Source organism: Heterodontus francisci, chromosome 13, assembly GCF_036365525.1.
Source record: "Heterodontus francisci isolate sHetFra1 chromosome 13, sHetFra1.hap1, whole genome shotgun sequence".
Lineage (NCBI taxonomy): Eukaryota > Metazoa > Chordata > Chondrichthyes > Heterodontiformes > Heterodontidae > Heterodontus > Heterodontus francisci.
Genome location: NC_090383.1, coordinates 48352621 through 48364707, shown reverse-complemented (window position 1 = coordinate 48364707; position 12087 = coordinate 48352621). Strand labels below are relative to the sequence as shown.

Below are 12087 nucleotides of genomic sequence, written 5' to 3'. Positions count from 1 at the left end.
CCCTATCCACAAACATTCACTCCCTTCACCACCGACGCACAGTGGCAGCAGTGTGTACCATCTACAAGATGCACTGCAGCAATGCGCCAAGGCTCCTTAGATAGCACCTTCCAAACCTGCGACCTCTACCACCTAGAAGGACAAGGGCAGCAGATGCATGGGAACACCACCACCTGCAAGTTTCCCTCCAAGCCTCACACCATCCTGTCTTGGCACAATATCACCGTTCCTTCACTGCCACTGGGTCAAAGTCTTGGAACTCCCTTCCTAACAGCAATGTGGGTGTGCCTACCCCACATGGACTGCAGCGGTTCAAGAAGGCAGCTCACCACCACCTTCTCGAGGGCAATTGGGGATGGGCAATAAATGCTGGCCTAGCCAGCGATGCCCACATCCCAGGAACGAATAAAAAAAAAAAAGTTCTGATTGCCACACTTTTGGAAGGATGTTAGGGTCCTTGAGAGGATGCAGAGGAAATTTACTGCAATGGTTCCAGCGATGAGGGATTTTAGCTACAAGGTTAGGTTGGAGCAGCTGGGGTTGTTCTCCTTGGAGCAAAGGTGGTTGAGGGGAGAACTGATAGAGATGTACAAGATTCTGGCAGGTTTACATAAGTTAGACAAAGAAAACTATTGCCATTAGTTGATGGTACAAGGACTAGGTGCCACAGATTTGAGATTTTGGGCAAGAGATGCGGGGGGATGTGAGGAAGAACTTTTTTACGCAGCAAATCATAATGACCTGGAACTCGCTGCATACGAGGGTGGTGGAAATAGAGATGATCAATGATTTCAAAAGGAAATTGGGTGGGTACTTGACTGAAATAAACTTGCAGGAGATAGAGTGTGGAAATGGGACTGACTAGATTGCTCGACAGAGAGCCGGCTTGGACTCGATGAGCCGAATGACCGACTGTGTCATAAGTACTCTTATGACTCATTCCATCTTACAATGGATCAAAGCAGGTGCAGGTGGCAGTGCAAATGACCACATCCCTGGAATTTGGGATGGGATCGGAGTCGATCAGTTTGCATGTCCATAAGGTCTGCTTCACTGTGGCTTTAGTAGTTGCCACTAGGATAAGCCATCTAGATCTAGCAATTCAAATGCTGGAATTCAAACTAAAACAGTACAATATAAAAGTAACTATATAGCTAGGAGAGAGAGAGAAATTAATTCTCTACCCTGGAGTCTGAGCCTGGTTTGAATTCAAGCCCCAGAGTGAGCTACTCTGTACCTGGAACTATTATTTTTAAAACTACGTATTGTGTGCTAAAAGTAGATTACATGCTGCGGAGAATTGAATGATGCTTATCTTGATCCAGAACCATCAGAACCCTTTATATGTGGCACAATCTAAACATCTGTTGTCTGTGTAAAAGCAATCCAAAGCCCGTGGTTATGCCCTTATTAAAGTGTTCACACCCCTGTAACTTTAAATATTACCCAGTAAGTCCTATTTATGATGAGTAACAAAAAAGTGAGCCCTCTCTTCAATTCCTGATAGTCTTCAAAGCTGCTTTTCCTGTGAGATGCTCTTCACTCTAGAAACTTTTACCAGTATTTTAGGAGGAAATTGAATGTTTAGTGTGTCCAGCTGAACGGTGTTGGTCAGACATCTGTTCAGTTGATTTGGTTTAATCACTTAATCTGTTGCTCATCAGGATTTATGCCAACAAATTATAAACCAATTAAAACAACATGAAAGTATGATTACACACTGCTTTCTGGGGGTGTTTGCATTTTTCTCATGCAACTTGTTGGTATCTAAGTTTGAGAATTGTTACAGTGCACTTACCAATCATGTAAATAGTGTAAACTAGTTACGGTTTTCACATTACAGCAGTCCAATCGAAGAATCATTATCAGTTTCAAGCATTACAATCTTTGCTATAACTTTTTTAACCCATTAATTAAATTAATTAATTACTTTCCATTGTGTAACCTCTACTCCCTACTCTGAGTTTTGATGCTGGATAATGCAAGCTATAATTGAGATCTGCAATCACAAATTATTTTGATGTATAAGTATTCACCGAGTGAAATAAAAAAGCTTCTTATTTCCTCCCCCAAAAGCAGTGATTTACTGAGGTGTCACTCTATGAATGTCAATAGCTTCCCTGCAGGACTTGAATATATGATCTAGGCTGATACTTCAGTGCAGGACTGAGAGAGTGCTGAATTGTCGAAGGTGCATCTTTTGGATAAAGGTTTAAACTGAGGCTCTGTCTACCTGTCCAAGTGGGCAAGAAAGATTGCTTAGCAACTACCCCCACCCCCAACCCTTAACTAATAGCATCAAAACAGGTCTTCATTCATTCATCTGCTGTTTGTGGGACTTTGCTGTATGAAAATTGGCTTTACCATTTGCTAACAGAACAGTGACTACACTTGAAAAGTAATCAGTTGGTTGTGAAGTGCTTGCGGACATTCCAAGGAATTAAAAGACACCATATAAATGCAAGTTACTTTATTTCAAGTGGCAGTTCTTCATATATGAGCCTGGTCTAAGTGGTGTGGTTGCGGGGTGGAGAGGGTATCACTACGAAGATCAGTTCTGTCTTTAAATAGAGGTTAGTGAATCACAGTCAGGGATGGGAACCCTTGCTGATTTTTTTCCCACTCACATTCAAAATTTTTAAACCTGAAGATAGTGTTTGTTGAGATTAGTTGACTTCAGGCCATTCCAGAATGTGTCCAGAATGACATTATGTGTCATATGTTCACAAAGGATGTGGTGGTCTTCTTACAGTTATTTTTGTTTCCCTCCCTTAATGAAGATGTTGATTCATGCTTTTCCATAACTGTCACCAAACCTCCAGTATTTCTATCTTGTGCACACCTGAATATGGAGTGTCAGCAAGCTAGTTAACCATGGAGAGCACCACAGCCAAGGCAAATCCTTTGTTCACCAATGTCTACTTGCTTGTGTTTCCAGTGGGAATCACTGAATAGCAATCAAGACCTAGAGACCTGGCTGAATCTTTTTTCCTGCTGAGGGCAAATCTGTTTCCCAACTCTTGACTAGCTGAGGTTGCATAGCCAACATAGGCCAGAGAATCAAAAAAGAGGGCCTTCTGGTCTGTATAGCTTAACACCAGACTAGGCAGTGCCTTTGTTTATTAAGCTATCGGGCATCACATTTTTACTTTTGCATCCAAAATGCTGTTGAAATTTTAAAATGGCACATCATATGTAAAGTAACAATAAATAAATCTCTAAATGAATCCACTATAAAATGTTGCCACTTAAAAGATAATTCCCCTGTTTTGCTGTGTGTAAGCTGCCATCAACTGAGTGTAAATATAAATTGTCACTAAAAATTTGATTTGGTTGGGTATAACCTGTAAGGATATGTGGAATGATGGAATTATTCCATACACTTTTAGTTTAGAATGTTGAAACACTGCACAATCGGAAAAGGCATACTGTGGGAAAATTATCGGGGAGAGATGCCATGGTTATCAATCATACAAAGCATATAGGAACTTAGCAGGCAACTCTGACTCATCTCCGTGAAATAAAGGCCTGCTCAGGTCTGCAAATGAGACCCGACCCGGCCCAAGTCCTTCCATTTATTCCCACGCCCTATCCGACCCTACCCGACCATCAGTTAACCTACCTTCCATTTTTCACTTTGTTCCTTACCTACACAAGCTTAAAATAACTGTAACAAAACCACCTTTAAAGTCCAAAAAGTAAATTAACATTAGAGTCACTTACCTGAGGTGGTGACAGAGCGTGTCCGATCCGGCCCGACCCGACCCGACCCGATCCCGAATGCCGGACCCGGAAGTTCAACCCAACCCGAACCCGACACATGTCGGGTTCGGGTCGGGTAGCGGGCCTTTACCATGAAATGCTTTCTGTTTTAATGTTTTTGGCAACTCTGCCATTTAGAGGCTTGCAGTGATATATTTCACTCTGCTGTAATCTAACATAGATTCATTTTATTTGTCATGGTGAAGCTACAGTCTGTAAATAGTGTAAGTGATATAATTAACATCGACTTTTCTTCAAATTCATATGTGAAGGAAAAAAGTAATTATCTGAGTAAACTGGAAGCTTATTTACAGTGCAATTATTAATTACATTAATGATTTAGATGTAAATATAGGAGGTATGATCAGTAAATTCGCAGATGACACGAAAATTGGTGGTGTCGTAAGTAGTGAGGAGGAAAGCCTTAGATTACAGGAAGATCTAGATGGGCAGAGCAGTGGCAAATGGAATTTAATCCTGAGAAGTGTGAGGTGATGCATTTTGGGAGGACTAACAAGGCAAGGGAATATACAATGGATGGTAGGACTCTAGGAAGTACAGAGCGTCAGAGGGACCTTGGTGTATTTGTCCATAGATCACTGAAGGAAGCAGCACAGGTAGATAAGGTAGTTAGGAAGGCATATGGGATACTTGCCTTTATTAGCCGAGGCATAGAATATAAGAGCAGGGACGTTATGATGGAGCTGTATAAAATGCTAGTTAGGCCACAGCTGGAGTACTGTGTACAGTTCTGGGCACCACATTATAGGAAGGATGTTATTGCACTGGAGAGGGTGCAGAGAAGAGTCACCAGGATGTTGCCTGGGCTGGAGCATTTCAGCTATGAAGAGAGACTGGATAGGCTAGGGTTGTTTTCCTTGGAGCAGAGAAGGCTGAGGGGGGGACCTGATTGAGGTATACAAAATTATGAGGGGCATTGATAGGATAGGAAGAAACCTTTTCCCTTAGTGGAGGTGTCAATAACCAGGGGGCATAGATTTATGGTAAGGGACAGGAGGTTTAGAGGAGATTTGAGGAAAATGTTTTCACCCAGAGGGTGGTTGGAATCTGGCACACACTACTTGAAGGGGTGGTAGAGGCAGGAACCCTCACAACATTTAAGAAGTATTTAGATGAGCACTGGAAACGCCATAGCATAGAAGGCTATGGGCCAAGTGCTGGAAAATGGGATTAGAATAGATAGGTGCTTGATGGCCGGCACAGACACGATGGGCCAAAGGGCCTGTTTTTGTGCTGTATAACTTTATGACTATTAAAGGTTTAAAAGACTTGAGATTATGCCCATGATTATGAGTTGCAGTAATTAAGTAACCTTTACGTACTTGCAGATATACTGTAGTGTATTTCATAGGGTTTCCTTCAGTTGTTTTGGTAGTAAGCACTTCAGCTCACAGGTTGTGAAAACTGATAATGGAGTGGCCCATGAAAGGACACTGATATTTCTGACAGTGAACTGCTTTAAAGTTGACTACGGTCTATCAGGAAACCCAAAAGAAAAATTTATGCTGAATTCTTTTCACCATTGGAAAATTAGTTTTCATGTTTCTTTTAACCTCTTAAGTTATCAATATTTCATGTGAAAATAAAATTGTGTTGCAATTTGATATGAAACGTTCTGTGAAAGCCTATCAAAAGTTAAGCCATTCTTCCCAGCCCCTTCCATAAATTCTCACAACCAGAGAACTTGGGATCAACCAGCAGATAGGGTGGCCTTCGCACCCATGGCCCAACTAAATGTCCCATGTGCTATATGCAACCCAAACCTCATCCATTCCCTCACTGAATACTCAACCTAAGCCTCCTGTTACACAAAAGAGATGTTTTGTTGAGATGTTTCGCAATCTAAATGTACAGACTGTATAAGCTGCTCAATGTATATGCAAATTCACATATAATCGTAGAGTCATAGAAAACTTACAACAAGCCATTCGGCGTTTGTGCCTGTGCTGGCTCTTACAGCAGTCATTCTTCGTCCCATATCCTCACTTTTTGTCCATAATCCTCTATGTTTCTCATCCTCAAGTACCTGTACCTCTTAAAATTATTTATGGAATCAGCTTCCGCCACCTTTTCAGATAGAGCGTTTCAGATCCTGACAACTCGAGTGAAAAAATTTCTCCCCATCTGCTGTCTAGAGCTTTTGCCAATGATTTTAAATCTATCATCTCTGGTTATTGACCCACTCACCAGAGGAAATAGTTTTTCTCTAGCTACTCTATCAAAACTTGTCATCATCTTGAAAAGCTCTATTCGGTCACCTTTTAACCTTTTATGTTATAAGGAGAACAGTCCTAACTTTACCAGCCTTCGCTCATAACTGAAGTCCCTGGTAATATCCTGGTAAACCTCCTCTGTACTTTTTACATCTTACCTGAAGTGTGGTGCCCAGAATTGCCCACAATACTCCAGCGGAGGCAGAAGCAGCAATTTTTTAAAAAGTTGTTTCTTTGTAATTCATGTTCAGTTTTCAGAGATATACATATTGCAGTGCTCATTTTCTACTTGCCTATGGGAAGCATCAAACTGAAGCTATTGGGGAGTTATTCTCTTAATGTGACAGTATGTTGGGGAAATCTCCTAAGATACTATACTGGCAGTTACTAATAGAGGGTTGACAAAACTTGCAAAGTTTTATGAATTAATCCAACTCTCACTCAAGATATTGCATAAGTTTCTATTTGTATGCGTTTGTGACCAAGACAATCTAATACTGACAGGTTTAAGGAAAGATATACTTAACGGAAATGATTCTGCAGTATAACACTCCAAAAATAACACAATAAATCTGAAGTATTCCACAGGGCACGTTTAATATTTTTTAATGTTAATAGGGATAAATGCAATAATGGCCTAATGCCAGAGGCAGGTGGCATTTTTATACACATTCGCAGGTATGTGTGGAAGGCTATAGCGTTAAGGTGGTTAAGTAATCTTTGCTTATACTAATCTGCCCAAGCAGAATAAACCACCATCATTCATTGGGAAGAATCTCATTCACGTAGCACCGTAGACTTGCACGATTCCGCGGGGGGCAGGTAGCAGCCCGCGGCTAGTAGTGGAGCTGTGCAAACAAATTTATTTCCCCATTGTGTCTAAGCAGGGACTGATTAAAATGCTATGATTAAATCATTGAAAAATGTTGTAATATATCTGCTCATTCTCCATCATAGTCTCTCGTTTGTCTTGCTTTTCCGATTGATTAATTACTATCCTGAAGTCAGATGCTGTGTATTTAGCTCTTAATAAGTGTTCAAGGTTACGCCATGTCTCAACAGCTGTTCAGATTTAATTTGGGTTATTTTCCACTCATGAGACCTGCATATTGGTGACCAAGCTAGATCCATAACACCTCATGATGTGTAAATGTTTCTGCAAAGTGAAATGTTCTGTTTGATGTAGGTGTTGTCTCCTGATGATGCACACAGAGTTTGACGTTTATTTACTGCATTAATTTGTACTGGCAAGAAAGATTTTTGGTTTTCAGCCTGGACACCAACGTCAAGAGGAAAACATTATTTTTGGCAATTCTGGTCCAGGTGCAGACCAAAAGTCAAAATGCTTCAGACTCTTAGGTATTCTTTAAGATGATGTCCATTATACTGTGGAACATTTTACCCTGTTGATAGCAAAACATCCCTGTCATATTCAAAATAAAATTAATTACATTAGAACATATGAAATAGGAGCTGGAGTAAGCTATTTGGCTCTTCAAGCCTGCTCCGCCATTCAACAAGATCGTGACTCATGTTCTACCTCAACTCCCCCTTCCTGCTCCAACCCCATATCCCTAAATTTCCTTAGTACCCAAAATCTATTGACCTCTATCTTGATTATACTCAACGACTGAGCATCCACAGCTCTCAGGGATAAAGAATTCCAAAGATACACAACCCTTTGAGTGAAGAAATTTCTCCTCATTTCAGTCCTTAATGGCAGACCCCATATTCTGAGATGGTGACCCCATGTTCTAGATTCCCCAGTTAGGGAAACTGGCTTTTATTCTGGATATTTGATTAGATATACAAAAACAAATCACCTAACTAGATTTTCATAAACCTGCTGACAGTTGAACTTGTTGCAGGTTTTGTGGTAAAGTGCAGGGTTTCTGCCAACGAAAGCTCTCAATGTGGCATGTAAGTAGAGCTCCATTTTGTGAATGAAAACTAGTAGCACAGCAGTTTAGTTCACTTCAGAGATTTAACCGAAATTTTCAACACTTGAGGAACTTTACACTTTTGGAATTTCTTGTTATAAATGTAGTATAAATTAAGTACACCCTTTAAGGAAAACCAAAAAAAGTATTTTGAAACTAATAATTAAGTGGTTAAGTAGTCTGTAGCTTTAAACCTATGATCTTTCAAGTATTGTTTCAAGATGAAATGTCACTTTTAAAGTCTCCATGCTGCTTCCAAGTCTCAATTGCCCAGCACTTCAATTCATTGTAATGCAAAGGTTGTACAGGAGTCACCTATCACCTTATCACCCCTGTGCTTGCTGACCTACATTGGCTCCTGATCAAGCTACGTCTTAATTTTAACATTCTCATCCTTGTTTCAAATCCTTCCACGACCTCACCTCTCCCTATCTCTGTAATCTCCTCCAGCCCCACAACCTCCAAGGTATTTGAACTCCTCTAATTCTGGCCTCTTGTGCATCCCTGATTTTAATCGTACCTTCCGTTGCCTAGGCCCAAGCTCTGGAATACCCTCCCTACGCTTCTGTGCCGCTTCACCTCGCTTTCCTCCTTTAAGACATTTCTTATACCTGCCTCTTTGACCAAGCTTTTGGTCATCTAACCTAATATCCCCTTTTTGTGGCTCATTATCATATTTTGTTTTATAATGCTCCTGTAAAGCACCTTGGGACATTTTATTATGTTAAAGGCACTATATAAATATAAATTGTTGTTGCAACTAATTTAAATGGAGACAAGTTATGACATCTCAGTTTTTCAACCATAGACATCTCATAACAGGCTGGCATGAGAACAACTTGTTTCAATTTTTTGTTTTGTTTTAGGTAATTATGCCAGACTGCCAAATTATGGTGCAGTACCGAACAGCAACTACAGTGGTCCAGGTCCAGGCATGAGTAACAACATGAGTATGAATGTGAACAACCAGATGCATGGTCAGGGCCCAGCTCAGCCTTGCAATAACATGACAGTGGGGAGGATGCCATCATCAGGGATGTCGAACTGGCCGTACTCTGGCAACATGAGTAACATGACCCCAAACTCTCCAAACATGTCACAGCAGGTTGGCGCAGGGATGGGTCCACCGATGGCAACCGTAAATCGCAAGGCACAGGAGGCTGCTGCTGCAGTGATGCAGGCTGCAGCAAACTCTGCTCAAAACAGGTATGCAAAAAAAACTGGTCTCTGAAAACTGGAACCAGAATCTGAATACTTTTTTACATAACTGTTCTAATGAAGAAGGCCTTAATGAAGGCAGTATTCTCAGACTTTCAGGAGAATTCTGTCTATGAACATCTATCGTCACATTGGTGCTTCTTTCTTTGATTATAGATATGTGGCTGATTTTATTTAGACAAATGACATTTGGCAGCACATTGAGAAGCTAGCTTTAAAAAGAGTGACAATTTATTTGTACTTTGTTAGATATTAAATTTGACTAGGTATCATCTGAAATTTGGAAAAAAATCAGTTTAATGATGCTGGAAAATATATGTGGGCTGATTTATGTTGGTTAGGTCACTCAAATGTTTCGGTACTTAGCTCCAAACGGAAGGTTGAGAATTTGCATCTCTGTGCTGTCTGTCATTTGCACAACGTTTCTCAGTTTTGTCAGCTCTCAGCTGGAACATTGTGCAGTGTACTTGAAGTGCTTTATTTGCGAGGTAAAACAGACCTAGCCTGTCATGCACTTTTTAAGTTATTCTCTCCTTTTGGTGATCCTGGAACAATATTGATATCGCCCAACAAAATACCTTTTTAGTGCCTTGTTTTCACAGGTTTGTTTTGGCTAGCAGACTGCAAAGGGTGGGAGAAGGGAGATTGAAAATATAAAACAAAGGCATTATCTTCCTTGATTTACTTTGTTCTCTGTGTGCCTTGAACTTCTGAGATAGGTTGATACTTGAAAGAAAGTTGCGAGGAACTGAAAATAAGCAAATACCTTAATGCAGCTTGTGGTGCCCTCCAAGTGAAGTACTGTCTCAATAACAATAACAGTGATTGTTAAAAAAAAATAGTTTTTGAATAAATGCAGTATTTCCCCATAAACTACGCCACATTGTGTTGTGCCATTCCATTTAAATAATCGGTCATGTGGCTGATACTTCCCACTGAGGTGTTTTTCTGAACCAAAACATAGAATGTAACAAAAACTTCTTCTGTTGTAGGTCACTAACCTCCACCTGCTTCTCCCTATAAAATAAACACACCACAGTTTCCACTTTCAGTCATCCTCAGCAAAATTAAAACCCCCATTTCTTGAAATGCTATTTCCAATTGCTTTGTAAATATTACACATGCAGATATGTTTCTTAAGGATATATCCATTCTAGTGGCAAATGATGGCAGAATTACCTAAGCATTTCCCATGATTCACTGTTGACCAATGATGTTCTTTGCTGAGAAATTGAATTAAACAGTGTGTACCAGACACTTGTGATGAGCACACACTTCTCTACACCCTGGTAGATTTGAATGAGAAGCAGCCATGGGACTTGCAGCTCAGAATGTCTGATTAGAAGCAACAACAGTAACTGCAAAACTCCAGGAAATGCTCATTTTCAAATTAAAAATTCTTTCCAAAAATTTTGCTTCACCTTCATCTCTGTCTATATGCAAGAAACGAACAATCATTTCCAAGAGATTTAACATTCAGTTGTTACATTTAATATGTTTCCAAAAATCTGAATTTCTAGGCAATTAGTTTCTTGTTTTTAATGAGGCAATTAGTAGATGTTGGGTAATTTGTGAACAAACCCAATTCTGAGGATTTCAACATATACTTAGTTACAAGAGTGAACTGTTTTCGGTTAGCATTCATTCTAGAGAAAGAAATGAATGACTTCATATCACGAGATTCAATAGCTGACTGTCACTCAAACGTGGTAGATTATGCTTGTAAATCATCAATTCTCCATCCAGTCATTTGATGAACATGGTGTGGAAGCAACGCATTCCATTGGGTGCCTGGGAGCCAACAGTTGGGCTGCAAACTTCAAATTGTTCTCCATGCTGGGACAGTTAAGGAATCACATTGCAGTAGGTTGTGGTGACCCTATATTCAACTTGTGTTGGAATCCAGGACACCAAGTAAGAGAATTAGAAATCAAAGCGAAACAGCAAATCTTAAATTACTAGAACATTGACAAACACTACACCCCATCCCCGACACACACAACTGTATTGAAGAGAGCTGTCTCATACAAATTATAGCTGCTGTAGTCTCATTGTGATATAAGTAAAATGATCACCCCAGTACCCTTTTTCACCAGCTTTCTACTTCTACACTATCCTTTGTTGAATGATGTCAGACTCTGGGCTAGAGACTTACCCATGTACATTCTACTTGTTGGCTCACAGGAACTGTGCTTCCACAGGGCAGGATACGTAACTGTTTTTTCCTTACTCAGATAGTGCATTATGTCACTATTCAGGTCACCACATTTGAAATCTAAACCTTGATCTGCTGATTTGTAAAAACTAATGGTATCGGTATAGCTACTCAATGGCTATCGTATAACCTAATAAAATCAGTTTCTGTAGGTGTCCAATCAATTTTTATGCTATTTTTCATGAAGTGGTTTAGTTCTAGTAGAGCGAGGAGAAAGAGGAGTAACTCCTTGAAACAAAGTTTTTTTGGGGGGTTTAGTCATTCTTCAGTGGCAAAAGATTAATATAATTTTCTTTGCCAATATTGAAATGTTGTTACTAAAGTGGTTTCATGTGCACAGTGGTTTGCATGAATATCCTCAGAAGCTCTTGAATATAGTTCCAGTTCTGTCGGAATATGTTGCTTTACACTGGATCATGTCCAAGATGCTTTTGTGCAGTTACATTGAACAATTATGTTTTCTATATGAGAAATGATATGTGACTGTTAGAGTAACATTTTGCTCCACAGTTACACAGTTGATATTCAGCAACATTGGTTGAATGTTTGTTTAGTTATCTATGTACATAGCAATATAAGTAACGCACATTTAACGGGGATGGTATAATGTAACAGACATTAAAGCATTGCATTGTTTGATTTGTCCAAAATGTGTTTTCTGTAAATGTTTGATGCATCCTGTAGATCGCTGTGGTTAACAGACAGCATAAAAGTGCAT

General features: G+C 39.9%; 1 protein-coding gene across 14 annotated transcripts in view; it reads left to right on the top strand.

Moving 5' to 3' along the window:
* Nucleotides 1-12087, top strand: part of arid1b (AT-rich interactive domain 1B) — a 696888-nt gene that overhangs the window by 565036 nt on the left and 119765 nt on the right. For all 14 annotated transcript variants that reach the window (XM_068044792.1, XM_068044797.1, XM_068044789.1 and 11 more), the window contains one exon: nucleotides 8803-9142. In XM_068044792.1, the coding sequence (XP_067900893.1) occupies nucleotides 8803-9142 (340 nt within the window). The remainder of the gene's footprint in view (nucleotides 1-8802; nucleotides 9143-12087) is intronic.